A 27,840-nucleotide genomic window follows, 5' to 3' on the forward strand; every position below is an offset into this window, starting at 1 on the left:
GAGAAAATAACAATAATATATACAGACATGCTAATGATGAACATATACAAAAGCATTCTCAGCACTGATACAGTAATCAAACACAAACTTGGCTGTAGCTGAGCAAGATATAAAACAATGCAAAATAAGACCATTCATTCATTCATTCATTCGTGCTTATTTTCATTCACCCATTTATGATTACAAAGCTATACTTGTGTTCATCCATTCATCTCATGCTCACGTGGTTAACCTTGCCTTTTAATAATCATGTTACTAATATTACATTATAATGAATGTAGAGTATTTATCACCAACTTCACAGTACTAATTTAAGACTAACACACACTGATACAACTAAACTGAGGGGCAAAAGAAACGTCCCCGATCATTTTTGTATCATAAAATGATACAAACACGTGCAATTCAATGTTGAAATGTTTGATATAATTTTTGAACATATTATGCAGACTGTCATTACAGAACAATTGAAACAATTTGCTGTAAGTAGAGTTTTTGTGACGTTTTTCACAGGAGGTTCAAATGTCCGGTTGTCGATCATGACAACACATGCACATCAGTACTGACAGAGTGTCTTTGAGTGTCAAACTCCTCAGTAGCGAGTGTGTCCACCTCTTGCAGCGATACATGCTGCCACACGACGTCGTGCAGAGTGCACAAGACGTCTGATCACGTGATGTTGGATGCGACGCCATTCTTCCTGTAGAGCTTGAGCCAAAGCGTTTCTTGTCTGTGGGGGATGTTGACGTTGCTTCACCTGACGGCCGAGATGATCCCATAGGTGCTCAATAGGTGATAAATCGGGGGATCTTGCTGGCCAAGGAATGACGTTTACGTTGTTGTTGTTCAGGAAGTTCCGGGTAACAACAGCAGTGTGGGGAGTAGCGTTATCCTGCTGCAACAACACGCCTCGATTCTGCTGGAGGAAGGGTAACACGACAGGTCGTAAAACAACATCAATGTATCGACGGGCATTCAGGTTTCCCTCTATCACCAACAAGTCAGTCTTCCTCTCGCCACAAATTCCCCACACCATCACACTACCGCCGCCAAACGTCTCAACTTCCTGAACGCAACAACGTGCTGTGCGTTCGTTCCGACGATCTGTAGACTCGTACCCGACCATCAGCTTTGTTCAACTGGAAGCGGCTCTCGTCACTGAAGAGTACCCGGCGCCAGTTCCGCGGCTGCCACTGCCGAACTCTACGTGCCCAAGCCAATCGACGACGTCGATGTTCACGCGTTAACGTCACGCCCCGGAATGGTCTGTAGGCTCTGATACCGAATCGGCGGAGTCGTCTGGATATGGTCCTTCTACTGACTGGATGGGTAAGGCTGGTTGTTGCTGATGACGTCACAGTCAGGAATCTGTTGCGCAAGTGAAGCACCCGTAAATGGCGGTCTTCCTGAGGGGTGGTTACGGGTGGTCTCCTGTCCTAGGCCTGTCTGCAGTCCGACCTGTTGTTCTGAAGCGTGTCATCAGTCTGGTGATGGTTTTCTTGCTGCAACCCATGATTCTTGCAACGTGACTGTGAGAAGCACCCAGCTGCAACATCCCAATAGCTCGTTCTCTCTGTTCTGCCGTGAGTCGAGGCATGTTCTTTGTGTCCAACGTATTGAAGTGATGAATTCGAACAGTCGAGCATCATTTTTATACTGTACTTTCATACGGGTATGTTTCCACAGAAGCATGCAAAAAACGTGAATAAAAGCAATTTTCATGCTTACAAAAAACTCCACGTGGATTTCCTTTCGGTGAGACGTGGGGATGCGTTCGGGAGACGTGTTCCTAAATAAATTTCCGTCATAACGAAAACAGAAGAAATGTTTTTTACAATTTTACTTTGGGGACGTTTCTTTTGCCCCTCAGTTTACAAGTTATATCTACAAATGATATACATGAACAATAAATAGATAAGATATCCAAATTACCTTAGAATATGATCCAAAGATGTGATCCAAAGGTATGTCCAGAAAATGAACAGGACATGTTGACACACTGAAGATTGAATGTGGAGTGACCACAAACCTTGTAATGTGTAAAAGTGTAAAGCTTAGCTGATTGCCCAAGCTGGCTATAAAGACAAAAGAACGTAGGTGGGGAAGGGTTTATGTTATTGTGCTGTGTGGTGAACATGCGGTAAGCATGCTCAGTGAACTGGCTGTGGGTGATAGTTAGTTAAGGCAGGCTAAGTATCAAGATAAAATAAAATGACTAAAGCTGTGCAATGAAATTTGAAGCATTTATTTACATGAATTCTAATCAATTTACAACATGTTAAAATATACAAAATCTGTTACTGCCACAAATATACAACTGAACAGCATTACATATTCTTTCAAGTTCATCGACGGTGACATCCATATGTCCACCCAAAAGTATTTTGATGTCGAACGAAAGTCGGTTCACAATATGATAATGAACACGATGGATCAGGTTCGATTCAAATAATGTGACTCTAATATTTATGGTTGCTACATTGGCGCCGAAAGTTGGCGGAGTCCAAATGAAATTGGAGCAAGATAAGTCTCCGAACTGTGCAATGCAGCTGGGACACACCTTTTGTTAACGTTATAGTGCGTATCAGTTGCTGCGCTGGCAAATGGTTTCGCTCGTCTGAGGGCTAACTACTTCCCATCTTTCAGCAAACTGGCTTCCATCTTCTTCAGGGGGAGTGGCTTCCTTCCTTTCTCTATAGCACTGTGAAGACCAGGATTTGAATTGATCTTCAGCAACCCATGGGTGTCGTTTGGGGCGATTGAGGAATATTGCTGAGTGCGACATCAAACAAACAAACAGACATTTCTCGGAAGGAAACTGGATTCCACCCGACATAAACAAATTCGATTTCTATAAGAAACCGGCTTCTTCTGTCCGAAAAGAGTGAAATGCTAGAGACGGTGTTATCTTCCAAACATTATAACAACCTACCCATCTTTGGGGAGCTAATTCCTTCTCCATTGCTATCGTTCTCTTTAAGTTTATTTTCTCCTTTAGGGCATATTTGTATCCCTGTGTTTTTACCTTTCGAAGCTACTCACCTTATCTTCATTAAAGCACACACACACACACACACACACACACACACACACACACACACACACACACACACACACACACACACACACACACACACACACACACACACACACACACACCTCCATACACACACACACAACCCCAACCCCCAGCATTAGAAGGTACCGCGCCTTCACGATATTGACCTTACTTCCTTATAGGAACAGCACCTTCATGGTATTACCCTTACGTCTTGAAGAGTGCATAGCCGTCTTAGCAGTAACCGTACATCATTGGAACGTACATTACCTTCATGGTATTACTCTTTATGTTCCTAGAAGGTACCGCGCCTTCACGATATTGATCTTACTTCCTTTTAGAGAACAGTACCTTCATAGTATTAGCCTTTACGCCCTAGAAGGTACAGCGCCTTTATAGTGTTGACCTTACTTCCGAAGGAGTGCATAATCTTCTTAGTATTAACCCGTCATTAGAAAGTACTTTACCTTCATGGTATTAACCTTCTGCTTCCAGTTCTAACTTGACATTCCTTTCTTGTACCTACTTTAGGTTCCTAGTTCTTACCTTCCGTTCCTAGGGCTTGCCTTGCGTTTGTAGCTGTTACCTAATGATCACTGAACTACCCTGCATTCCTAGTACTTACCTTCAGGTCAAGCCTAGGTTCAAAACACTGGGCCAAATCCTGTTTTTTACGTATAGATGATGAGTTTAGCAATAAACATCGAGTCCGGTACGACGTGTAATTGACAGCGGTAGGGTTAACCCAACATTCTTTCCGCAGTCTGTGTTAGGTGGAGGGTAAGTGTTAAGGGTTAACTGTGAGCTTCGGAATGTGAGCTCGGTGCTCAGGATATGATTCACGTGAATCCTTCTCATGTCGGAAGGAATTGTGTACAACTGCAGGCCTGGCTTTAGTATGTCATTACGCCACAGCTGTCCGGACTAAACGCTTAGAATGGAGAGTGGAGGTACGTACGCTGACATTATCTTCTTACCTCCAAGGTAAGGGTGGGTATGGTGTGAGGCAAGGCGGCCAGGCGTCCTCGATACTTATTGTTAACAGACCTCGCCGACCCACTCGCCTGACTTACGATATCGCAGTTACAGTTTAAGTTACAGTTACTATTCCTAGCAACCAATTGTGTCCCGAACGTGCTTAACACTTTGATCATATGACTTGTTTATTATTTGATGAATGTAGCGATGCGTAGCAGCAGTCGTCAATGGCAGGTCAACGACTACGATATCTGACTCTATTTACTTCCCGGTTGTACCTATCAACACGCCATGTGTAATATGAAAGTGTCATACACCTCGCTGACTGTGTACGGAAATAGGTAGTCCCATACACTTGCATGTGATATAGTCAGTTCTATACACTTGCCTGTGATATACGTAGTCATATACACTTGCCTGTGTTATACGTAGTCATATACACATGCCTGTGGTATACGTAGTTCTATACACTTGCCTGTGGTATAGGTAGTCCCATATACTTGCCTGTGATATACGTAGTCCCATACACTTGCTGTGGTATAGGTAGTCCCATACACTTGCCTGTGGTATAGGTAGTCCCATACACTTGCCTGTGATATAGGTAGTCCATAGTCCCCTTGCCTGTGATATAAGTAGCCATCCCATACCTGCTTGCCTGTGATATAGGTAGTCCCATACACTTGCCTGTGATATGGGTAATCCCATACACTTGCCTGTGATATGGGTAATCCCTGTGATAGGTAGTCCCATACACTTGCCTGTGATATATACACCTGCCTGTGATATAGGTAGTCCGATACACTTGCCTGTGATATAGGTAGTCCCATACCCTTGTCTGTGATATAGGTAGTCTCATACCCTTGCCTGTGATAAAGGTAGTCCGATACCCTTGCCTGTGATATAGGTAGTCCGATACACTTGCCTGTGGTATAGGTAGTCCCAAAAAACTTGCCTGTGATACAGGTAGTCCCATACACTTGCCTGTGATATAGGTAGTCCCATACACTTGCCTTTGATATACGCAGTCCGATACACTTGCCTGTGATATAGGTAGTCCCATACCCTTGCCTGTGATATAGGTAGTCCCATACCCTTGCCTGTGATATAGGTAGTCCGATACACTTGCCTGTGATATACGCAGTCCGATACACTTACCTGTGATATAGGTAATCCCATACACTTGCCTGTGATATAGGTAGTCCCATACCCTTGTCTGTGATATAGGTAGTCTCATACCCTTGCCTGTGATAAAGGTAGTCCGATACCCTTGCCTGTGATATAGGTAGTCCGATACACTTGCCTGTGGTATAGGTAGTCCCAAAAACCTTGCCTGTGATACAGGTAGTCCCATACACTTGCCTGTGATACAGGTAGTCCCATACACTTGCCTGTGATATACGCAGTCCCATACACTTGCCTGTGATATAGGTAGTCCCATACCCTTGCCTGTGATAAAGGTAGTCCGATACACTTGCCTGTGATACAGGTAGTCCCATACACTTGCCTGTGATATAGGTAGTCCGATACACTTGCCTGTGATATACGCAGTCCGATACACTTACCTGTGATATAGGTAATCCCATACACTTGCCTGTGATATAGGTAGTCCCATACCCTTGCCTGTGATATAGGTAGTCCCATACCCTTGCCTGTGGTATAGGTAGTCCCATACACTTGCCTGTGATACAGGTAGTCCCATAAAACTTGCCAGTGATACAGGTAGTCCCTTACACTTGCTTGTGATACAGGTAGTTCCATACACTTACCTGTACTTTTAAAATTTGTTCGTTTTCCATAAACAATGGCATGAGCACTGTTTGTTTTAAAGTTATTTTATTGTCCAAAAGACAAAGGCATCCAGCACAAGCGCACCTATCATGGTGACCTTCTACCTGTGTATTACACTTTTCACTTATAATGATATTGTCGAACCTATGAACCTATGAAATTTCATTTCTGTGAAATTGTACGTATGAAACCGGCGTTGGGAAGTATTGTTAGACAATGCACCAATGTTTATATCCAGTGACTGACACGTGCTGGTGATGTGATGTGCAAGTTCTATATTGTCTAAGGCGTCCATGCCTACGACATGTCTGAGTAGTACGATTAGAAGTTGTAGTTATGTGTCTTGAAACAGAGTAAGAAATTGCTGGTGGTATGTACATTATACGCCCTGCGACGCAAAGAAGAGACCAAATTTATGTTTGTTTGTATCACCACTAAAGCCGGTCAAGCCCATACAGACCGACACCTGTGTCAGGAATGGCGTCTGTTGGGACCACAACTTCGTGGTTGTGGTCACATGGGTCGTCAGTGACGCCATGCATGAAGGTAGATGGCTCAAAGACCCTTGACTGAACGGTTCGTTTTCAGCGTGGGCAACGAACAACTGTGGGAAATGTGACGCTGTGAACAAGCGGAAATACACGACTCCTGTAGATAGGAGCCGTCAACTAATGACACAACAGGGAGCAGGTGTAACGCACAGATGGCTATATACACACGTACCCAATACCTCAATACACGCATAATACAGTCTTATGACGCTATATATACACACATTATCACACAAAACACCTTATTGTACCCTATACCTCAATACACACATTACCATAATACAGAAAACACATGTAAAAGGTTAATGTACCCAATACCTCAATACACACATTATCATATCACAAAACCCATACAGAAAACTCCACACAAAAGGTTAATGCCTACGCCACCTATATACCTCAATACACACATTTATTATCATAATACACATAATACAGAAAACACCTTAAAACCCAATACACATATTATCATAATACACAAAAGGTTAATGTACCCAATACCTCAATACACACATTATCAATACAGAAAACACACACAAGGTTATCATAATACACAATAAAACCCACACACAAGGTTAATAATACCCTTAATATACCGGTACCTCATACACACCTATCATATCATAATACTCAATGCACATTATCTTAACACAGAAACCACAAAACGTTAATGTACCCAATGCCTCAATGCACACATTATCATATTACGACGCCGTAATATACTTAATACCTCAATACACACTATCCATATTTTCTTTTTAAAGGTGTGCCATTTTGTGTCCATATTTTTCAATACCTCCATTACATTATCCTTTCTTTCTATTCTCCATTTCCTTCCTCCATTGTCCATATTCTTTTTAATGTCCTTCCTCCCCTCCTGACCTCTTTCCTTTGGTCCTCTGTCCATATTTCCTTTCCTTGTGTGCCTGTGTCTTTCTGGTCTCCTGGGGTCCTCTTCTGTGTCCATTCTATGCATTGTGTCATTCCTCCGTGTGCCATTGTGTGCCTGTGCAGTGTCCATTCCTGTGGGTCCTCTTCCTCCATATTATCCATTCCTCCTTCTCCTTCCATATTATCTATTTCTTTTCCTTCCCTACCTCTATTCTCCTTTCCCCTTTCTATTCTTCCTTCTCGTCCTTATTCACTCCATTATCCATTCCTTTCCTAAAATGTCATTATTTTTCCTTGTCCCTTCCTGTCTCCTGTGTGTTCCACAAGTGTGTGCAGTTATTTCTTCTTTCCACTTTCAGTTGTGCTGCTGTGTCCTGTCTCCAGGTCCTCAGGTCCTGGTCCTCAAGTCCTCAGATGGCCTTGGCCTCAATGCTGGTTGTCAAGTCACAATGTCCTCAAGGCCTGCACATCAGATCAATACTGGGACTGGTGCCCAAATCCTAGGCCTAATGGACCTCAGATGCATGCTATGCTGGGACCTCAGGTGCTAATGGTCCTAGATGAGTGTGCTGGGCGTCTCAGTGCATGCCTCCTCAGATGCACATAGCCTCAGTCTGGATGTCTGACATGCCCAAATTCCTAGGCTAATATGGACATCTCAGATGCAGTTATTTTTTACAACACCTAGTGCCTCCCTCTCCCCTCCCTCCGGCCACCTTCAAACACATCACCTCCACATGCATTTGTGTCACACACAACACCCAAATCTAAACTATACACACAGCACCCCAAATCTAAGACTATGCACACAGCACTAAATTACTCACACTAAGTGCACTATGCACTCACCTCAAATGCACTGTGCACAGGTCCCTCAATGCAGGCTGTGCACAGCCATCAAATGCTCTGCATGCAAAAAAAAAGATACCCCAAATCCTAGACTATGCCACACACTACCCCAAGTCACACTTGCTGTGGAGCACGTGCCTCCACATGCACACACTATGCACACAGCACCCCAAATTAAGACTATACACACAGCACCAGAGCCTGTGCTGAGACCCAGGAGGCTCACACACCTAGTCACACACACACCTGCCCAAATGCCACTGTCATGCCTGTCTAAAAGTCAAACCCAAATCTAGATGTCTACAACACCAAGTCCTAAATGCTCACACAGGCGCCCCAAATCACTGTCTTTCAAAGAGACCCCAAATGCCACACTATGCACACACACCACCCTAGATACACACTACCCGCACACTGCCTCAAATGCACTCATGCTGGATCCCTAAATACATGGGGCTGTGCCTGTGGCCTCAAATGCTCATGCAAAAATGCCAAGTTCACACTGTCACACGTCACCTCAGATGCACTATGCAGGACCCCAAATGCAAGACTATGCCTGGTTGCCCCAAGATGCACGCAGCCCGTGATGCCCAAAATGGAGCTTTGCACAGCGTGAGACAAATGCCTTTATGCACACAGCACCCCAGGCCGCGCTGCGCACGTCGCCCCAGATGCGCTGTGCGGCGGCCCATGCGTGGCGTGCCCCAAGGGCCGCTGTGCGCGCGTCACGATAGATGCGCTGTGCACGCGGCTGGCAGATGCACTATGCACAAGACAAGGAAGACACTATGCAGCGCTCAAATTACCGCTGTCTGGAGCCAGGCACGACAAATGCCGCTATTTTGGCTTAGATGCCGCATACACAAAGACAAGGAAAAGACACTAGCCACACCTGGCCTCAAATTACCGCTAATACAAGAACAACCACTGATGCCTGCTCCCTGGAAACCAACGCAAATGCACCATGCACAAAGACAAAAAAACCACACTATGCACAGGCATTAGATGCACTATGCGCACAAGACAAGGAAGGCGATTATGCCGCACAACCCCAAAGGCCACTATACACAGCCGTCACCGCTAATACCAAGCCGGCGCCAAAGGCGCGCTGTGCGTACCCGGCGCGACAGATGCGCTGGAGCGGCGTCCAGATGCGCCGTGCGCAGAATAGGAAGGCGCGCTGTGCGCGCTATTTAGATGCGCTGTACGTCGCCGGGATCAAGGCGATTGGGCACGGCCGCCCAGATTGCGGCGGTGCGCAAGGTGGAAGACGCTATGCGCACGGCGCCAGATGCGCTGTGCGCACCAGGGTGGGGACGCTGTGCGCACGGCGCTCCAGATGCGCGTATGCGCACAGTGAAGACGCACTATGCTGATCCAGATGCGCGCTGTGCGCTGGGAACCGGAAGGCGCGCTAACGCACGGCGCCCAGTGCGCGCTGTATGCACGCAGGGCCACGGAAGACGCTATGCGCACGGCGCCCAGATGCACGCTAATGCGCAAGATAGGTGGAACCTGCTATGCGCGCGATCTCCAGATGCGTATGCGCAGAATGAGGAAGACGCTATTGCGCGGTATCGGGTTCATGCGCGTCGCCGGGATGGGCGATTGACGTTCGGCGCATCAGATTACACGCTGTGGGCGGCTGCCCTGATGCGCTGTGCGGGCTGGCGCTGGTGCGCTATGCGCGGCGCTTTGGGCCTGGGACCACTTTGGCCTTGGGGCCGTGCTGGCGCGTGGATAGTGCGCTGTACTTTGGCGCCCCAGATGCACTGTGCGCACGGCGCCAAGGCCGCATCTGTGCACCGGGATATAAGTGCGCACGCAGCCCGGAGTGCGCTGTGCACAGCACTAAAACATTAAACAACAAAGTACGCCATGCAAACGGTGTCGAGTAGAGGTTGGGGTGATGTCAGAGGGCTGGGGAGGTCAGTGGGGAGGGGAGGTTTGTCAGTCGAGCTGGGAGGTTGTGTCTGGATGGGTAGGGTGGGGAGTTAGGAGGTTGGTGGTGAGGGCTGTCAGGGGCAGGATGTCGGTGGGGTTGGGAGGTTGTCGGTAGGAGTTGGGGAGGTTGTCAGTAGGGCTGGGGAGGTTGTCAGGAGGCTGGAGGGGTTGAGGTTGTCAGTTGGGGTTGAGGAGGTTGTCGGTGGGGTTGGGAGGTTGTCGGGGTGGGGATTGGGAGGGGTCAGGCTGGGAGGGGTTGGAAGCGTGGGGAGGTTGTCGGTAGAAGCTGGGGAGGTCAGTGGGGGGTTGGGGAGGTTGTCGGTGGGGAGGTTGTCGGTAAAGGGGCTGGGGAGGTTGTCAGTGGGGCTGGGAGGTTGTCGGTAGGGTTGGGGAGGTTGTCGGTAAGGGTTGGGAGGTTGTCGGTGGGAACTGGGAGGTTGTCAGTGGAGGTGGAGGTTGTCGGTTGGGAGGTTGTCGGTAGAGGGGGTATCGAGGAGAGGTTGATCAGTGGGGTTGGGAGGTTGTCAGTGGGGGTTGGGAGGTTGTCCGTCAGTAGAGGCTGGGAGAGTTGTCAGTAGGGGGAGCTGGGAGGTTGTCGGTGGGGTTGGGAGGTTGGTAGGGGTCGGGGTAGTTCCTGGTAGGAGTTGGGAGGTTGTCAGTAGGTTGGGAGGTTGTCAGTGGGGCTGGGAGGGTTGTCGGTGGAGGTTGGGAGGTTGTCGAGGTGGTGGGGAGAGATGTCGGTAGGGGTTGGGGAGGAGTTGTCGGTAGTGGGGTTGGGAGGGGTTGTCAGTAGGGTTGGGAGGAGGTTGTCAGGTAGGGCTGGGACAGCGGTTTGTCAGTAGGGAGGCTGGGGAGGAGTTGTCAGTGGGAGTTGGGAGGTTGTCAGTAGAGGGTTGGGAGGTTGTGAGTAGAGGCTGGGAGGTTGTCGGTAGGGGGTGGGGAGGTTGTCAGGTGGGAAGCTTGGGGAGGTTGTCAGTTGTGGGGAGTTGGGAGGTTGTCAGGTGGGGGTTGGGAGAGTTGTCAGTAGAGTTGGGAGAGGTTGTGGGAGTTGGGCAGAGTTGTAGAGCTGGGAGGATTGTCAGTAGAGTTGGGAGAGCTGTCAGTAGGGCTGGGAGAGGTTGTCAGTAGAGCTGGGGAGGTTGTCAGTAGAGCTGGGAGTTGTCAGTAGAGGTTGGGAGAGTTGTCAGTAGAGCTGGGAGAGTTGTCAGTAGAGCTTTGGAGAGGTTGTCAGTAGAGCTGGGAGAGTTGTCAGTAGAGTTGGGGAGGTTGTCAGTAGAGCTGGGAGAGGTTGTCGGTAGAGGTGGGGAGGTTGGTCAGCAGAGTTGGGAGAGCTGTCAGTAGAGCTGGGAGGTTGTCAGTGAGAGCTGGGAGAGTTGTCAGTAGAGTTGGGGAGGTTGTCAGTAGAGCTGGGGAGAGTTGTCAGTAGAGCTTGGGAGGTTGTCAGTAGAGCTGGGGGAGGATGTCAGTAGAGTTGGGAGAGTTGTCGGTAGAGCTGGGAGGTTGTCAGTAGAGCTGGGAGAGTTGTCAGTAGAGCTGGGAGAGTTGTCAGTAGGGAGTTGGGAGAGTTGTCAGTAGAGCTGGGAGAGGTTCAGTCAGAGTCAGAGCTGGGAGTTGTCAGTAGAGGCTGGGAGAGTTGTCAGAAGAGCTGGGAGAGTTGTCGAAGTAGAAGTTGGAGAGTTGGGGAGAGTTGTCAGTAAGAGCTGGGAGAGAGTTGTCAGCAGAGCTGGGGGAGAGCTGGGAGTTATCAGAAGTTGGGAGAGTTGTCAGTAGAGTTGGGAGACTTGTCAGTAGAGGTTGGAAGGTTGTCAGTGGGAGAGCTTGGGGAGGGTTGTCAGTAGAGCTGGGAGAGTTGTCAGCTGGGGAGTTGTCAGTAGAGGGGAGAGTTGTCAGATGGGAGTTGGGGAGGTTGTCGGTAGAGTTGGGAGAGCTGGTCGGTAGAGAGTTGGGAGAATCAGTAGAGAGAGTCAGGGAGAGTTGTCAGAGTTGGGAGGGTTGTCAGTAGAGGCTGGGAGAGTTGTCAGCAGAGTGGGGGTTGTCGGTAGAGGTTGGGGAAGTTGTCAGTGGAGTTGGGAGAGTTGTCAGTGTCAGTAGAGCTGGGGAGGTTGTCGGTAGAGCTGGGGAGGTTGTCAGTAGAGTTGGGAGAGTTGTCAGTAGAGTTGGGAGAGTTGTCAGTAGAGGCTGGGAGAGTTGTCAGTAGAGAGTTGGGAGAGGTTGTCAGTTGTAAGAGTTGGGGAGGTTGTCAGTAGAGTTGGGAGGTTGTCAGTGGGGAGTTGGGGAGGTTGTCAGTGGGGAGCTGGGAGAGTTGTCAGTAGAGTTGGGAGAGGTGTCAGTGCAGAGTTGGGAGGTTGTCAGTAGGGCTGGGGAGGTTGTCAGTAGGGCTGGGAGGTTGTCAGAGCTGGGGGAGTTGGGGAGGTTGTCGGGAGAGTTGGGAGGTTGTCAGTAGAGCTGGGAGGTTGTCAGTAGAGGTGGGGAGGTTGTCGAGGTCAGCTGGAGCCGGGAGAGTTGGGAGTTGTCAGAGCTGTCAGCAGAGGCTGGGAGAGTTGTCAGTAGGCTGGGAGGGTTGTCAGAAGAGCTGGGGAGAGTTGTCAGTAGAGTTGGGAGGTTGTCGGTAAAGAGCTGGGAGGTTGTCGTCAGAGCTGGGAGAGTTGTCAGTAGAGCTGGGAGTTGTCAGTAAAGTTGGGAGGTTGTCAGTAGAGCTGGGAGGTTGTCAGTAGAGCTGGGAGAGTTGTCAGTAGAGCTGGGAGAGTTGTCAGTAGAGTTGGGAGAGTTGTCAGTAGAGCTTGGGAGGTTGTCAGTAGAGCTGGGAGAGTTGTCCGAGTGGGGGCTGGGAGTTGTCAGTAGAGAGTTGGGAGAGTTGTCAGTAGAGTTGGGAGAGTTGTCAGCAGAGTTGGGAGAGTTGTCAGTAGAGCTGGGAGAGTTGTCAGAGAGCTGGGAGGTTGTCAGTGAGGCTGGGAGAGTTGTCAGTAGGGGCTGGGAGGTTGTCAGTAGAGCTGGGAGAGTTGTCAGTAGAGTTGGGGAGTTGTCAGTAGAGTTGGGAGCAGTCAGTAGAAGTTGGGAGAGTTGTCAGTAGAGCTGGGAGAGTTGTTGTCAAGAGCTGGGAGAGTTGTCAGTAGAGCTGGGAGAGTTGTCAGTAGAGCTGGGAGAGGTTGTCAGTAGGGTTGGGAGAAGTTGTCAGTAGAGCTGGGAGAGTTGTCAGTAGAGCTGGGAGAGTTGTCAGTAGAAGTTGCTGGGAGTTGTCAGTAGAGTTGGGAGAGTTGTCAGTAGAAGTTGGGAGAGGTTGTCAGTAGAGCTGGGAGAGTTGTCAGTAGAGAGCTGGGAGTTGTCAGGAGAGCTGGGGAGAGTTGTCAGTAGAGCTTGGGAGAGTTGTCAGTAGAGCTGGGAGAGTTGTCAGTAGAGCTGGGAGAGTTGTCAGTAGAGCTGGGAGAGTTGTCAGTAGAGTTGGGAGAGTTGTCAGTAGAGTTGGGAGAGTTGTCAGTAGAGTTGGGAGAGTTGTCAGTAGAGCTGGGAGAGTTGTCGAGTAGAGAGGGCTGGGAGAGTTGTCAGTAGAGTTGGGAGAGTTGTCAGTAGAGGCTGGGAGGTTGTCAGTAGAGCTGGGAGAGTTGTCAGTAGAGCTGGGAGAGTTGTCAGTAGAGCTGGGGGAGAGTTGTCAGTAGAGCTGGGAGAGTTGTCAGTAGAGAGTTGGGAGAGCTGTCAGAGTGGGAGGAGCTGGGTCAGTAGAGTTGGGAGAGTTGTCAGTAGAGCGCTGGGAGAGTTGTCAGTAGAGTTGGGAGAGTTGTCAGTAGAGTTGGGAGAGTTGTCAGTAGAGCTGGGAGAGTTGTCAGTAGAGCTGGGAGAGGTGTCAGTAGAGCTGGGAGAGGTTGTCAGTAGAGAGCTGGGAGAGTTGTCAGTAGAGCTGGGAGAGTTGTCAGCTGGGAGAGTTGGGAGGGAGTTGTCAGTAGAGCTGGGAGAGTTGTCAGTAGAGCTGGGAGGGAGGTTGTCAGTAGAGCTGGGAGAGTTGTCAGTCGCAGAGCTGGGAGAGTTGTCAGTAGAGCTGGGAGAGTTGTCAGTAGAGTTGGGAGAGAGATGTCAGCAGAGTTGGGAGAGTTGTCAGCAGAGCTGGGAGAGTTGTCAGAAATGGGAGCTGGGAGAGTTGTCAGTAGAGCTGGGAGAGATGTTGTCAGTAGTCAGTAGAGCTGGGAGAGTTGTCAGTAGAGTTGGGAGAGTTGTCAGTAGAGTTGGGAGAGTTGTCAGTAGAGTTGGGAGAGTTGTCAGTAGAGCTGGGAGAGTTGTCAGTAGAGCTGGGAGAGTTGTCAGAAGAGCTGGGAGAGTTGTCAGTAGAGTTGGGAGAGTTGTCAGTAGAGCTGGGAGAGTTGTCAGTAGAGCTGGGAGAGTTGTCAGTAGAGTTGGGAGAGTTGTCAGTAGAGTTGGGAGAGTTGTCAGTAGAGTTGGGAGAGTTGTCAGTAGAGTTGGGAGAGTTGTCAGTAGAGCTGGGAGAGTTGTCAGTAGAGTTGGGAGAGTTGTCAGTAGAGCTGGGAGAGTTGTCAGTAGAGCTGGGAGAGTTGTCAGTAGAGCTGGGAGAGTTGTCAGTAGAGTTGGGAGAGTTGTCAGTAGAGCTGGGAGAGTTGTCAGTAGAGTTGGAGAGGTTGTCAGTAGAGCTGGGAGAGTTGTCAGTAGAGTTGGGAGAGTTGTCAGTAGAGCTGGGAGAGTTGTCAGTAGAGTTGGGAGAGTTGTCAGTAGAGCTGGGAGAGTTGTCAGTAGAGCTGGGAGAGTTGTCAGAAGAGCTGGGAGAGTTGTCAGTAGAGCTGGGAGAGTTGTCAGTAGAGTTGGTCAGAGAGCTTGTCAGTAGAGCTGGGAGAGAGAGCTGGGAGAGTTGTCAGTAGAGCTTGGGAGAGTTGTCAGTAGAGTTGGGAGAGTTGTCAGTAGAGTTGGGAGAGTTGTCAGTAGAGTTGGGAGAGTTGTCAGTAGAGTTGGGAGAGTCGTCAGTAGAGTTGGGAGAGTTGTCAGTAGAGTTGGAAGAGTTGTCAGTAGAGTTGGGAGAGTTGTCAGTAGAGTTGGGAGAGTTGTCAGTAAGAGTTGGGAGAGTTGTCAGTAGAGTTGGGAGGGGTGTCAGTAGAGTTGGGAGGGATGTTAGTAGAGTTGGGAGGGATGTCAGTAAAGCTGGGCTTGGCTACGGTTTATGCATCGTTCCACACTGACACAGTGACTTGTCTACAGTGTATACATAGCTCTACATTGCGAAGGTAGCTTGTCTACCGTTTATACATATCTCTTCACTAAAACAGGGGTTTGTCTATAGTTTGCCCATAGTTCTACACTATGAAGCAATTTACGTATTACTTGCAAACACACCGACTCAAGCACACACCAGATGTCATCAGCCAAATCCAATTGACCAGTACACATGAGGTCAGCGAAACCATTACACGTTTTGCCAAACCGAAACATGTCCCATTAGCGCAGAGACCAGTTCACTTATCTACTTATCCGCTACAACTAAACTACATTGTAATGGATTGTTAATCCCGTACTCATTGCCAGATCTGTGAATGGTCGTGACGTTTACTATGAGCATATGTTTGTTTTCAATTCTTAACTGCCAGTTAGAGAAAATGTATGTTATGTACTTTTAAGTTTACTAACCAGTGAATTGTACTGATATTTACAGAATCGTATCGTGGTAACTGTTGCCGCCAATGAACACAACAAGACAGACATATGGCTACCAGCAGGGCGAAGATTTCAACATGGCGCAGGGCGTTCCATCTACCGATGAGGAGAGGAACCTGGCGCTCTGGCCGGCATTGTTGTACGTCGGGCTGATCATTGTGACAGGGACGGTTGGGAACATCGTTGTCTGCTACGTCTACGGTTACAGGCTGCGTCTGACAGTCACGAAACAATTCATGTTGGTCCTAGCAGTCCTTGACCTTGCCAACTGCTTGATCTGCGCACCGACAGAGATGGCTGTAATGTTCAAGATTGTGTCATTTAATGCCCCCGTTTGGTGCAAGGTGTCGCGGTTTTTAACCTACACACTAAATGGTTCTACATCATTGATATTATTAGCTATAGCTGTAGACAGATACTGTAAGGTGTGCAGACCTTTGAAAGTCTGTTTTACCAAAGTGAGAGCGAGGAGAATGTGTATGCTGGCCGTCATCCTGTCACTGGGCATGTCATGGCCGTCACTGCTTATCTACGGAAATAAAACTTTGAGTATCGGCGGCACACAGAACGGCACAACCTGCCTTATAGAAGACGACTACGAAAACACCTGGTACCCAGTCATATTCTATTCCGTATTTTTCATCAGTTTTCTTGCTATTGCAGCAGCAATTATCTCCCTTTATGTGAAAGTTGCAATGGAGATAAAGCTACTAAGGGGCCGACAGGAAGAACGTATCCGAAGCAGTCCTGTCCATAGGCGGATATCAGGGTATGTGGACAACCCAGAACACATTGAAGCAAATGTGCTAGACAATAACTCACTTGCAGTTGGAAGTGACTCTCAGTTAAGGCCTCCCTCCCCACGGGCCAACCAACACGCCGTAAAGCTGGCCCAAGCCCTTCTGAAGGATCTCCACAACAAGAAGACAGCCTACAAGCCGGCCAAGTCTACCCTCATGCTGTTCATCATCACGGTCATCTTCATGCTCAGTTTCCTGCCTTTCTTCATCACTGCCTTGATTCGTGGAGCAAAACGTGAAATGTTCCTTGCGAATCTAACTGACACCACTGAGATTATACTGTTCAACATCTTTGTGCGCTCCTACCTGTTGAGCAACGCCGCCAACCCGGTTATCTACAGTTTCTGCAACGCCAGGTTCCGGCAAGAGTGCCGGCCCATATTCTGCCCATGCTGGAAGAGGTCGGAGAGCAACGTTGAAATTAAAGTGGAACATACGGACAATACGCAGTCAATTCTGTGACAGACTTGCTGTGATTAATACTAGGTGGTCCAGAGACATCCCAACAGGGAAAACAAGTGAATACCATTCTCTGTGGTAGCCAACAAACATCCCCTAATTCCCTGTCCGGTCCGAGAGAGCCAATCATCACAAAGCATTACCCACTTTACCTACACAGCCAACCATCACTGAGAACATAACCCACTAACTCTTACCCCACTCTGGCGTAGCCAACCATCACTGAGAACATAACCCACTAACTCTTACCCCACTCTGACGTTGCCAATCATCACTGCGAACATAGCCCAATATCTCTTACCCCACTCTGACGTTGCCAATCATCACTGCGAACATAGCCCAATATCTCTTACCCCACTCTGACGTAGCCAACCATCACTGAGAACATAGCCCAATATCTCATAGCCCAATATCTCTTACACACTCTGACGTAGCCAATCATCACTGCGAACATAGCCCAATATCTCCAACAATTCTGACGTAGCCAACCATCACTGAGAACATAGCCCACATATCTCTACCCACTAACCCTTCACCACTCTGACGTAGCCAATCATCACACATAGCCCAATATCTCGCACACTCTGACGTAGCCAATCATCACTGCAGACATCTTCTCTTACACAATTCTGACGTAGCCAATCATCACTGAGAACGTAACCCACTAACCCTTACCCCACTCTGATATCATCACTGAGAACATAACCATTCTAACCCGTCTGACGTAACCATCACTGAGAACATAGCCCAATATCTCTTACACCACTCTGACGTAGCCAATCATCACTGCGAACATAGCCCAATATCTCTTACACAATTCTGACGTAGCCAATCATCACTGCGAACATTACCAACTAACCCTTACCCCACTCTGACGTAGCCAACCATCACTGAGAACATAACCCACTACCTCTTACCCCACTCTGACGTAGCCAACAATCACTGCGAACATAACCCACTAACCCTTACCCCACTCTGACGTAGCCAATCATCACTGCGAACATAGCCCACAAACCCTTACCCCACTCTGACGTAGCCAACCATCACTGAGAACATAACCCACTAACCCTTACCCCACTCTGACGTAGCCAACCATCACTGAGAACATAACCCACTAACCCTTACCCCGCTCTGACGTAGCCAATCATCACTGAGAACATAACCCACTAACCCTTACCCCACTCTGACGTAGCCAACCATCACTGAGAACATAACCCACTAACCCTTACCCCACTCTGACGTAGCCAATCATCACTGAGAACATAACCCACTAACTCTTACCCCACTCTGACGTAGCCAACCATCACTGCGAACATAACCCACTAACCCTTACCCCACTCTGACGTAGCCAATCATCACTGAGAACATAACCCACTAACTCTTACCCCACTCTGACGTAGCCAACCATCACTGAGAACATAACCCACCACCCCCACCCACACCACACACACACACCCCCACACACACACACACACCTTGCGTTATGTCAACTGAATATGATGTACCCTGTCCAATGATGTAATTATGGTGAATTTCAGGCAATAAAACTGTTGATACCCTCGGCACATATGTTTGCACCGTAAAAATGGGAATGTCTCAAAGAACTAAGCCCAGGAGGAAAGTATATCGGTCCCTGAAAACGTGGTTGTATTACTCGTCATCACAGGGACCATTTTGCACGTTTGTTGCATACGGTGGTGTCAAAACGGGGGTGTCAAAACGGGGTGTCAGGGTATCACAGATGGGGGTCACAGATGGGGTGGGGGAGTCACAAATGGGGGGTATCCCAGATGAGATCGTCGCACATAAGGGTATCACAGATGTGGGTGCCACAGTCGGGGGTGTCACAGACGGAGGTGTCACAGATAGGAGAGTAGCAGATGGGAGAGTCACAGTTGGGGGTGTCACAGATTGGGGTGTCGCAGGTGAGGGTGTAACAAATGGAGTGTCGGAGATGGGGGTGTCGGACGGGAGTGTCACAGAGGGGGGTGTCGAGGACGGGAGGGTTTCAGATGTGCGTGTCACAGACAGGAGAGTCACAATTGTGGGTGTCACAGATGGGGGTGTCACAGACGGGAGTATCACAGATGGGCGTGTCACAGACAAGAGTAGCAGACGGGAGAGTCACAGTTGGGGGGATCACAGATGAGGTGTCGCCGACGGGAATATCACAGACGGGAGCCTCACAGACGAGGGTGTCACAGATGGGGATGTCGCAGACGGGGGTGTCACAGACAGGAGCGTCACAGACGGGAGCGTCACAGACGGGAGCGTCACAGACGGGGATGTCGCAGACTGGGGTGTCAAAGACGGGGATGTTACAGACGGGGATATCACAGGCGGGAGTGTCGTAGACGGGGATATCACAGACGGGGGTGTCACAGACGGGGATGTCACAGACGGGGGTATCACAGACGGGGATGTCACAGACGGGGGTATCACAGACGGGGATGTCACAGACGGGGGTATGACAGACGGGCATGTCACAGACAAGAGTAGCAGGCGGGAGAGTCGCAGTTGGGGGGATCACAGACGGGAGCCTCACAGACGGGGGTGTCACAGACGGGGATGTCACAGACGGGGATGTCACGGACGGGAGTGTCACAGACGGGAGCCTCACAGACGGGAGCGTCACAGACGGGAGCGTCACAGACTGGGTATCACAAACGGCGTGTCAGAGGCAGGAGCGTCACAGGCGATCGTGTCCCACATGGACACGTGCTTGAGGATCAATCATGTCCACTTCAGGCTATACGTTAATCCTTTACCAAGAAGAAGCTGTCAACATTTCCATTGGTATCTACACGTATCAAGTCAGGAGATCCATCAGTATCTACACGGATAAAATCAAGAGATCCACCGGTATCTACACGGATCAAGTCAAGAGATCCATCAGTATCTACACGGATCAAGTCAAGAGATCCATCAGTATCTAAACGTATCAAGTCAAGAGATCCACCAGTATCTACACGGATCAAGTCAAGAGATCCATAAGTATCTACACGTATCAAGTCAAGAGATCCATTTGTATCTACACGTATCAAGTCAAGAGATCCATCAGTATCTACACGTATCAAGTCAAGAGATCCATCGGTATCTACACGGATCAAGTCGAGAGATCCACCTGTATCTACACGTATCAAGTCAAGAGATCCACCGGTATCTACACGTATCAAGTCAAGAGATTCATCAGTATTTACACGTATCAAGTCAAGAGATCCACCTGTATCTACACATATCACAAGAGATCCACCAGTATCTACACGTATCAAGTCAAGAGTTCCATCGGTATCTACACGGATCCAGTCAAGAGATCAATCGGTATCTACACGTATCAATTCAAGAGATCCACCAGTATCTACACGTATCAATTCAAGAGATCCAACAGTATCTACACGTGTCCAGTCAAGAGATCAATCGGTATCTACACGTATCAATTCAAGAGATCCACCAGTATCTACACGTATCAAGTCAAGAGATCCATCGGTATCTACACGTATCCAGTCAAGAGATCAATCGGTATCTACACGTATCAATTCAAGAGATCCACAAGTATCTACACGTATCAAGTCAAGAGATCCACCGGTATCTACACGTATCAAGTCAAGAGATCCACCAGTATCTACACGGATCAAGTCTAGAGATCCACTAGTATCTACACGTATAAATTCAAGAGATTCACCTGAATCTTCACGTATCAAGTCAAGAGATCCACCAGTATCTACATGTGTCCAGTCAAGAGATCCACCAGTATCTACACGGATCAAGTCAAGAGATCCATCAGTATCTACACGTATCCAGTCAAAAGATCCACCAGTATCTACACGGATCAAGTCTAGAGATCCACCAGTATCTACACGTATCAAGTCAAGAGATCATCAATATCTACACGTATCAAGTCTAGAGATCCACAGTATCTACACATATCAGGTCAAGAGATCCACCGGTATCTACACGTATCAAGTCAAGAGATCCATCGGTATCTACACGTATCAATTCAAGAGATCCACCGGTTTCTGCACGTATCCATTTAAGAGATCCACCACTATATCTACAGGGATCATATCCAGAGATCCACCGGTATCTACACGTTCAAAGTCAAGAGATCCACCAGTATCTACATCTATCAAATCAAGAAATCAACTAGTGTCGCTACGTATCAAGTCAAAATATCCACCAGTATCTACACGTATCCAGACAAGAGATCATCCGGTTTCTACACGCATCAAGTCAAGAGATCCATCAGTATCAACACGTATCAAGACCTGAGATCAACCGGTTTCTACACCTATCAAGTCAAGAGATCCATCAGTATCTACACGCATCAAGTCAAGAGATCCAGCCTAGTGAACAACACCCTCGGCGATAGCAGTACCTATAACATCCTTGACACAGATCGTACGGCCAAACTTATGCGAAAACACCTCAAGACCCTCCGAAGCAACAACGACATCAACGATGTCATGTACAACAAACTGAACCTCATAAACTCTCAGCAACTACGGGCGTGCCGCCATCAGAATCCACAAATGTCCTGTAAAGTGTATGATACTAGTGTGTTCTCATGGTTTTGCTTGATATGATACTGCCTAGTACTTGTTCAGATTGTTAGGACCATTAGACAAAGAAGGACTCTCCTTATTTAGTGACACTTCCTTATTTGTAGACAAACTTTAGAACATTGACACTGACGGCACCATGTTCAGTTAAGAGGTGATAGACCCTTTTACAAACCTTCCACTGGAGGAAGTCCTGGACATACTGCCCACCAGGTTAGAAACTTGGATCAATTACATAGACACAAAATTATCTGTTGACAGTATCATTAGTCTTCCACACAGTTGTTTTGAGACTTCAGTTGGCGGAACCAAACATACCAGCAGATACATGGCTTACCCATGACCTCTCTTCTGTCTCCTCTGATAACGGAGATCTACAAACTTTGAAGAAAGCGCTTTCTCCGCCTGCCCAATCCAACCCTTATGCTGGTACCGGAAGGTGCATGACACATTCACTATCCTGAGCAAGAATCACAACCTCCTCGACCGTCCGTCCTGCTCGACCGTTTGAGCAAACAACACCACCGTATCCACTTTACTATGTAGACTGAGAAATGACATCAACCCCCTTTCCTAGACATCACCATCCAGAACTCCGATAACCAGCTCATCACTTCTGTTTTCCGTAAGCCAACTCCTACTGACAAATATATCGATCCACTCCAGTCACCATCCCCAGATCAAGAGAGCCATCGTTTAAACGCTGGTAAGACGTGTCGAAAACATCTGCATTTCCTCCAATCTTCAACAAGTATTAGGCCACCTCAAATCAACCCTTATCACCGCCAGTACCCGAGACACCTTGTAGAAACCAGCATCAAGACAACCTTAGAACAACGAGATCAACATTAGAACAACGAGATCAACCTCCAACGATCCATCCCCAGTCCGCATAAACATCCCCTATGTTGGATCCACCAGCCATCACATCAGAAGACTTCAAAAGAAAACCGCCAACCTTGACACCACTTCTGGCATAAACATCCCCTTTGTTGGATCAAACAGTCATCACATCAGTTGACTTCACATGAAAACCGCCAACATTGACACCACTTCTGGCATAAACATCCCCTTTGTTGGATCAAACAGTCATCACATCAGTTGACTTCACATGAAAACCGCCAACATTGACACCACTTCTGGCATAAACATCCCCTGTGTTGGATCAACCAGTCATCACATCAGAAGACTTCAAAAGAAAACTGCCAACATTGACACCACTTCGGAAAAACCCCAAAATCTTTATTAAAAGCCGGTGGTAAAGGAAGCCCTATGAGGGTGTGTGTACAAATTGAAATGTACTCGTATGAAAGAGCAGATCTATGTAGATCTACCCCATGAACACGTCTGTCTAGATGGTTCAAGCAAACAGTTCCATGTATATGTAGATCTACCCAATGAACACGTCTGTCTAAATGGTTCAAGCCAACAGTTCCATGCATATGTAGATCTACCCAATGAACACGTCTGTCTAAATGGTTCAAGCCAACAGTTTCATGTATATGTAGATCTACCCAATGAACACGTCTGTCTAGATGGTTCAAGCCAACAGTACCATGCATATGTAGATCTACCCAATGAACACGTCTGTCTAGATGGTTCAAGCCAACAGTACCATGTATATGTAGATCTACCCCATGAACACGTCTGTCTAGATGGTTCAAGCCAACAGTTCCATGTATATGTAGATCTACCCCATGAACACGTCCGTCTAGATGGTTCAAGCCAACAGTACCATGCATATGTAGATCTACCCCATGAACACGTCTGTCTAGATGGTTCAAGCCAACAGTTCCATGCATATGTAGATCTACCCCATGAACACGTCTGTCTAGATGGTTCAAGCCAACAGTTCCATGTATATGTAGATCTACCCAATGAACACGTCCGTCTGGATGGTTCAAGCCAACAGTTCCATGTATATGTAGATCTACCCCATGAACACGTCAGTCTCGATGGTTCAAGCCAACAGTTCCATGTATATGTAGATCTACCCAATGAACACGTCCGTCTGGATGGTTCAAGCCAACAGTACCATGTATATGTAGATCTACCCAATGAACACGTCTGTCTAGATGGTTCAAGCCAACAGTTCCATGTATATGTAGATCTACCCCATGAACACGTCCGTCTAGATGGTTCAAGCCAACAGTACCATGCAAATGTAGATCTACCCAATGAACACGTCTGTCTGGATGGTTCAAGCCAACAGTACCATGTATATGTAGATCTACCCCATGAACACGTCTGTCTAGATGGTTCAAGTTCAAGCCAACAGTTCCATGTATATGTAGATCTACCCAATGAACACGTCCGTCTGGATGGTTCAAGCCAACAGTTCCATGTATATGTAGATCTACCCAATGAACACGTCCGTCTAGATGGTTCAAGCCAACAGTACCATGCATATGTAGATCTACCCAATGAACACGTCTGTCTGGATGGTTCAAGCCAACAGTACCATGCATATGTAGATCTACCCCATGAACACGTCTGTCTAGATGGTTCAACAGTTCCATGTATATGTAGATTACCCATGAACACGTCTGTCTGGATAGATCTACAACCCATGAACACGTCCGTCTGGATGGTTCAAGCCAACAGTACCATGCATATGTAGATCTACCCAATGAACACGTCTGTCTAGATGGTTCAAGCCAACAGTTCCATGTATATGTAGATCTACCCAATGAACACGTCTGTCTGGATGGTTCAAGCCAACAGTACCATGCATATGTAGATCTACCCAATGAACACGTCTGTCTAGATGGTTCAAGCCAACAGTTCCATGTATATGTAGATCTACCCAATGAACACGTCTGTCTAGATGGTTCAAGCCAACAGTACCATGCATATGTAGATCTACCCCATGAACACGTCTGTCTAGATGGTTCAAGCCAACAGTTCCATGTATATGTAGATCTACCCATGAACACGTCTGTCTAGATGTTAGCCAACAGTACCATGCCCCAATGAACACGTCTGTCTAGATGGTTCAAGCCAACAGTACCATGCATATGTAGATCTACCCCATGAACACGTCTGTCTAGATGGTTCAAGCCAACAGTTCCATGTATATGTAGATCTACCCCATGAACACGTCTGTCTAGATGGTTCAAGCCAACAGTTCCATGTATATGTAGATCTACCCAATGAACACGTCTGTCTAGATGGTTCAAGCCAACAGTACCATGCATATGTAGATCTACCCCATGAACACGTCTGTCTAAATGGTTCAAGCCAACAGTTCCATGTATATGTCGATTTAAGCACCAGGTTTACAGATCTCGAAACGAAGCTGTCAAACCTCCATAGTGATCTGGAAAATGTGCGTCACAATCAGGACATAATGTACGAGGACGTCTCCTTGATCTGCGTCCAGATGGAAAACGTAGAGGAGAAAATATCACAGTTCGACAGAGAGATCGACAAACTAGAAGCCATCAGCAGACGTGACAACATTATTATATACAACGTTGCAGAGGATACAGGGGAGTTGCACAACGATTGTAAGTTCAAAGTACTTAACATTTTGAACAATAGTGTAAAGTCTAAGACCTGGATTGCTGATGACGTCATACGATCACATCGACTCGGCCCCCAACGTGTTGACATCTCTAAACCGAGACCGGTCCTCGCTAAACTACGCCTCTCTGATGACAAGATCGAGGTTCTGAAATCACGAGCAACACTCAAGAGTAACGGTTATGGCGTGTCCAATGATTTAACCGCCAGACAACGCCAACAACTTAAGGATGTTAGGGCCCAGGGATTGATCGGTTACTTTAAAAATGGTAAGCTGATGACTAAACCACGTAATGATGCGCAACCCCATGACACGGGAAGATCAGAGAAAACCAGTCGACAAACGAAGCGAAGTGACATTCATAACAGGAGATAGCAGTGCAGCCAGGCCCAGGATCCTCTCTCACAGGATGGAAACTACTCGCGCACCGGTAACAATAAACTGTCAATATTATCATGGAACATTAGTGGCTTGTGTAAAAGGTTTGATGACCTTGACTGTATAGCTTATCTCAAGTCATTTGATATTGTGTGTTTAACGGAGACATTTATCACTGATTTTGCGAACTTGTACTGGCTACCTGTATATCAGACATACTTTGCCCCAGCAGTGAAACTATCTTCATCAGGTAGATGTTCTGGTGGTGTGTGTGTTTGTGTTAGACAAGAAATTGTGAACAAGTGCTTTCAACTTAACACACAGATAGACAATTTGATATGTTGAAAATTTCCCAAAGCTACATTTAGTTTAATTACTGATTTCATGTTGTTGTGTATGTATGTTCCGCCTGTAGGCTCTACATTTTACAACAGAAATAATAATTCTGGTTGCCTTATTGATAAACTTGAGACTTTTATATTGGATCATTGGACTGATTTCACGTCATCACATGTATTACTTCGTGGGGATTTTAATGCTCGCACAGCTAATGAAAATAATCCAATCCTTGAGCAAAGTGTAGACTTTGGTAATGATGATGTATATATTGAAGAAGACAATGCCCCTGTCGAGCAGCGGGCGTCACATGACTCTACTATTAATAGATTTGGACGCATTTTATTTGATTTGTGTTATGTTTGTCGTCTGTATACATTGAACGGGAGAGTTGAAGGTGACAAAGGCGTCGAGTTTACTTATGTAGGAGAAAGGGGTTCTAGTGTTGTTGATTACTTTCTTGCATCTGTTAGTCTTTTTGAGTTTGTAGAAATGCTAAATGTTGGTGATCGGTTAGACTCTGACCATTTCCCCCTTGAGTTATCTTGCAGATTTCCTTTAAGCAGTCATGCTAAGCATACTGTAGATTGCTGACTTCAGATTTGTCTGGGATGAATCGAAGATAGACTTATTTACTGCATCATTGAGACAGATGCTGCATGAAGAGGGCATTGCAGATTTTGTACATTGTCTTCTTGATTCAGCTTCAAGTATGAAAAGACAAATGAAACATTTTGATCCTGGAACTAGTAAACCGAAATTGAATAAAGCTTGTAGACAAGCGAGGACAGAAAGCAGGAAAGCCCTAAGAAAATTTAGACGATGTCGCAGTGAATATAATCGTAAAGGTTACTGCAGACGTAGAAACATTTATAAATCTTCTTGCAGAAAGTTCAAATATGATATCCTATCGTCAAGACTTGAGCGACTTAATAACTCCCTAAACAGCCCGAAACTATTTTGGAAAAATATACGTTCTCTGCAAAGTCGTTCTACCCCCATAGTAAATATATCGCAAACGGAATGGTTATGTCATTTTGAGGATCTCTTTTCCAAGGAAGATATTGCTTACGATGTTGATAATTGGTTATCAGATTGTGGCAGCGATGTGCTAAGTGAAGAGTTTAATGATGTTGACAATTGGTTATCAGATTGTGGCAGCGATGTGCTAAGTGAAGAGTTTAATGATGTTGACAATTGGTTATCAGATTGTGGCAGCGATGTGCTCAGTGAAGAGTTTAATGATGTTGACAATTGGTTATCAGATTGTGGCAGCGATGTGCTAAGTGAAGAGTTGAATGATGTTGACAATTGGTTATCAGATTGTGGCAGCGATGTTGCTAAGTGAAGAGTTGAATGATGTTGACAATTGGTTATCAGATTGTGGCAGCGATGTGCTAAGTGAAGAGTTTAATGATGTTGACAATTGGTTATCAGATTGTGGCAGCGATGTGCTAAGTGAAGAGTTTAATGATGTTGACAATTGGTTATCAGATTGTGGCAGCGATGTGCTAAGTGAAGAGTTGAATGATGTTGACAATTGGTTATCAGATTGTGGCAGCGATGTGCTAAGTGAAGAGTTTGAATGATGTTGACAATTGGTTATCAGATTGTGGCAGCGATGTGCTAAGTGAAGAGTTTAATGATGTTGACAATTGGTTATCAGATTGTGGCAGCGATGTGCTAAGTGAAGAGTTTAATGATGTTGACAATTGGTTATCAGATTGTGGCAGTGATGTGCTAAGTGAAGAGTTTAATGATGTTGACAATTGGTTATCAGATTGTGGCAGCGATGTGCTAAGTGAAGAGTTTAATGATGTTGACAATTGGTTATCAGATTGTGGCAGCGATGTGCTAAGTGAAGAGTTTAATGATGTTGACAATTGGTTATCAGATTGTGGCAGCGATGTGCTAAGTGAAGAGTTGAATGATGTTGACAATTGGTTATCAGATTGTGGCAGCGATGTGCTAAGTGAAGAGTTTAATGATGTTGACAATTGGTTATCAGATTGTGGCAGCGATGTGCTAAGTGAAGAGTTGAATGATGTTGACAATTGGTTATCAGATTGTGGCAGCG

General features: G+C 46.9%; 1 protein-coding gene and 1 long non-coding RNA gene across 2 annotated transcripts; both read left to right on the forward strand.

The window, feature by feature from the left end:
* Positions 1 to 1,469: 1,469 nt before the first annotated feature.
* LOC124288994 lies at positions 1,470 to 17,108 on the forward strand. Its single transcript, XR_006901557.1, has 3 exons — positions 1,470 to 1,482; positions 15,239 to 15,244; positions 17,025 to 17,108. It is a non-coding gene; the product is annotated as an uncharacterized LOC124288994 (long non-coding RNA).
* Positions 3,851 to 17,029, forward strand: LOC124288993 (probable G-protein coupled receptor No9). Its single transcript, XM_046725590.1, has 2 exons — positions 3,851 to 4,008; positions 15,704 to 17,029. The coding sequence occupies exon 2, from the start codon at positions 15,732 to 15,734 to the stop codon at positions 16,965 to 16,967; it is 1,236 nt and encodes a 411-aa protein (XP_046581546.1). The 5' UTR covers positions 3,851 to 4,008; positions 15,704 to 15,731; the 3' UTR covers positions 16,968 to 17,029.
* Positions 17,109 to 27,840: the final 10,732 nt, after the last annotated feature.

This window comes from Haliotis rubra, unplaced genomic scaffold (genome assembly GCF_003918875.1).
Source record: "Haliotis rubra isolate DU_JTF1 unplaced genomic scaffold, ASM391887v1 Scf43, whole genome shotgun sequence".
NCBI lineage: Eukaryota > Metazoa > Mollusca > Gastropoda > Lepetellida > Haliotidae > Haliotis > Haliotis rubra.

Coding starts and splice junctions, on each gene's coding strand:
- LOC124288993 (XM_046725590.1), top strand. CDS start 15,732: ATGAACACAACAAGACAGACATATGGCTACCAGCAGGGCGAAGATTTC.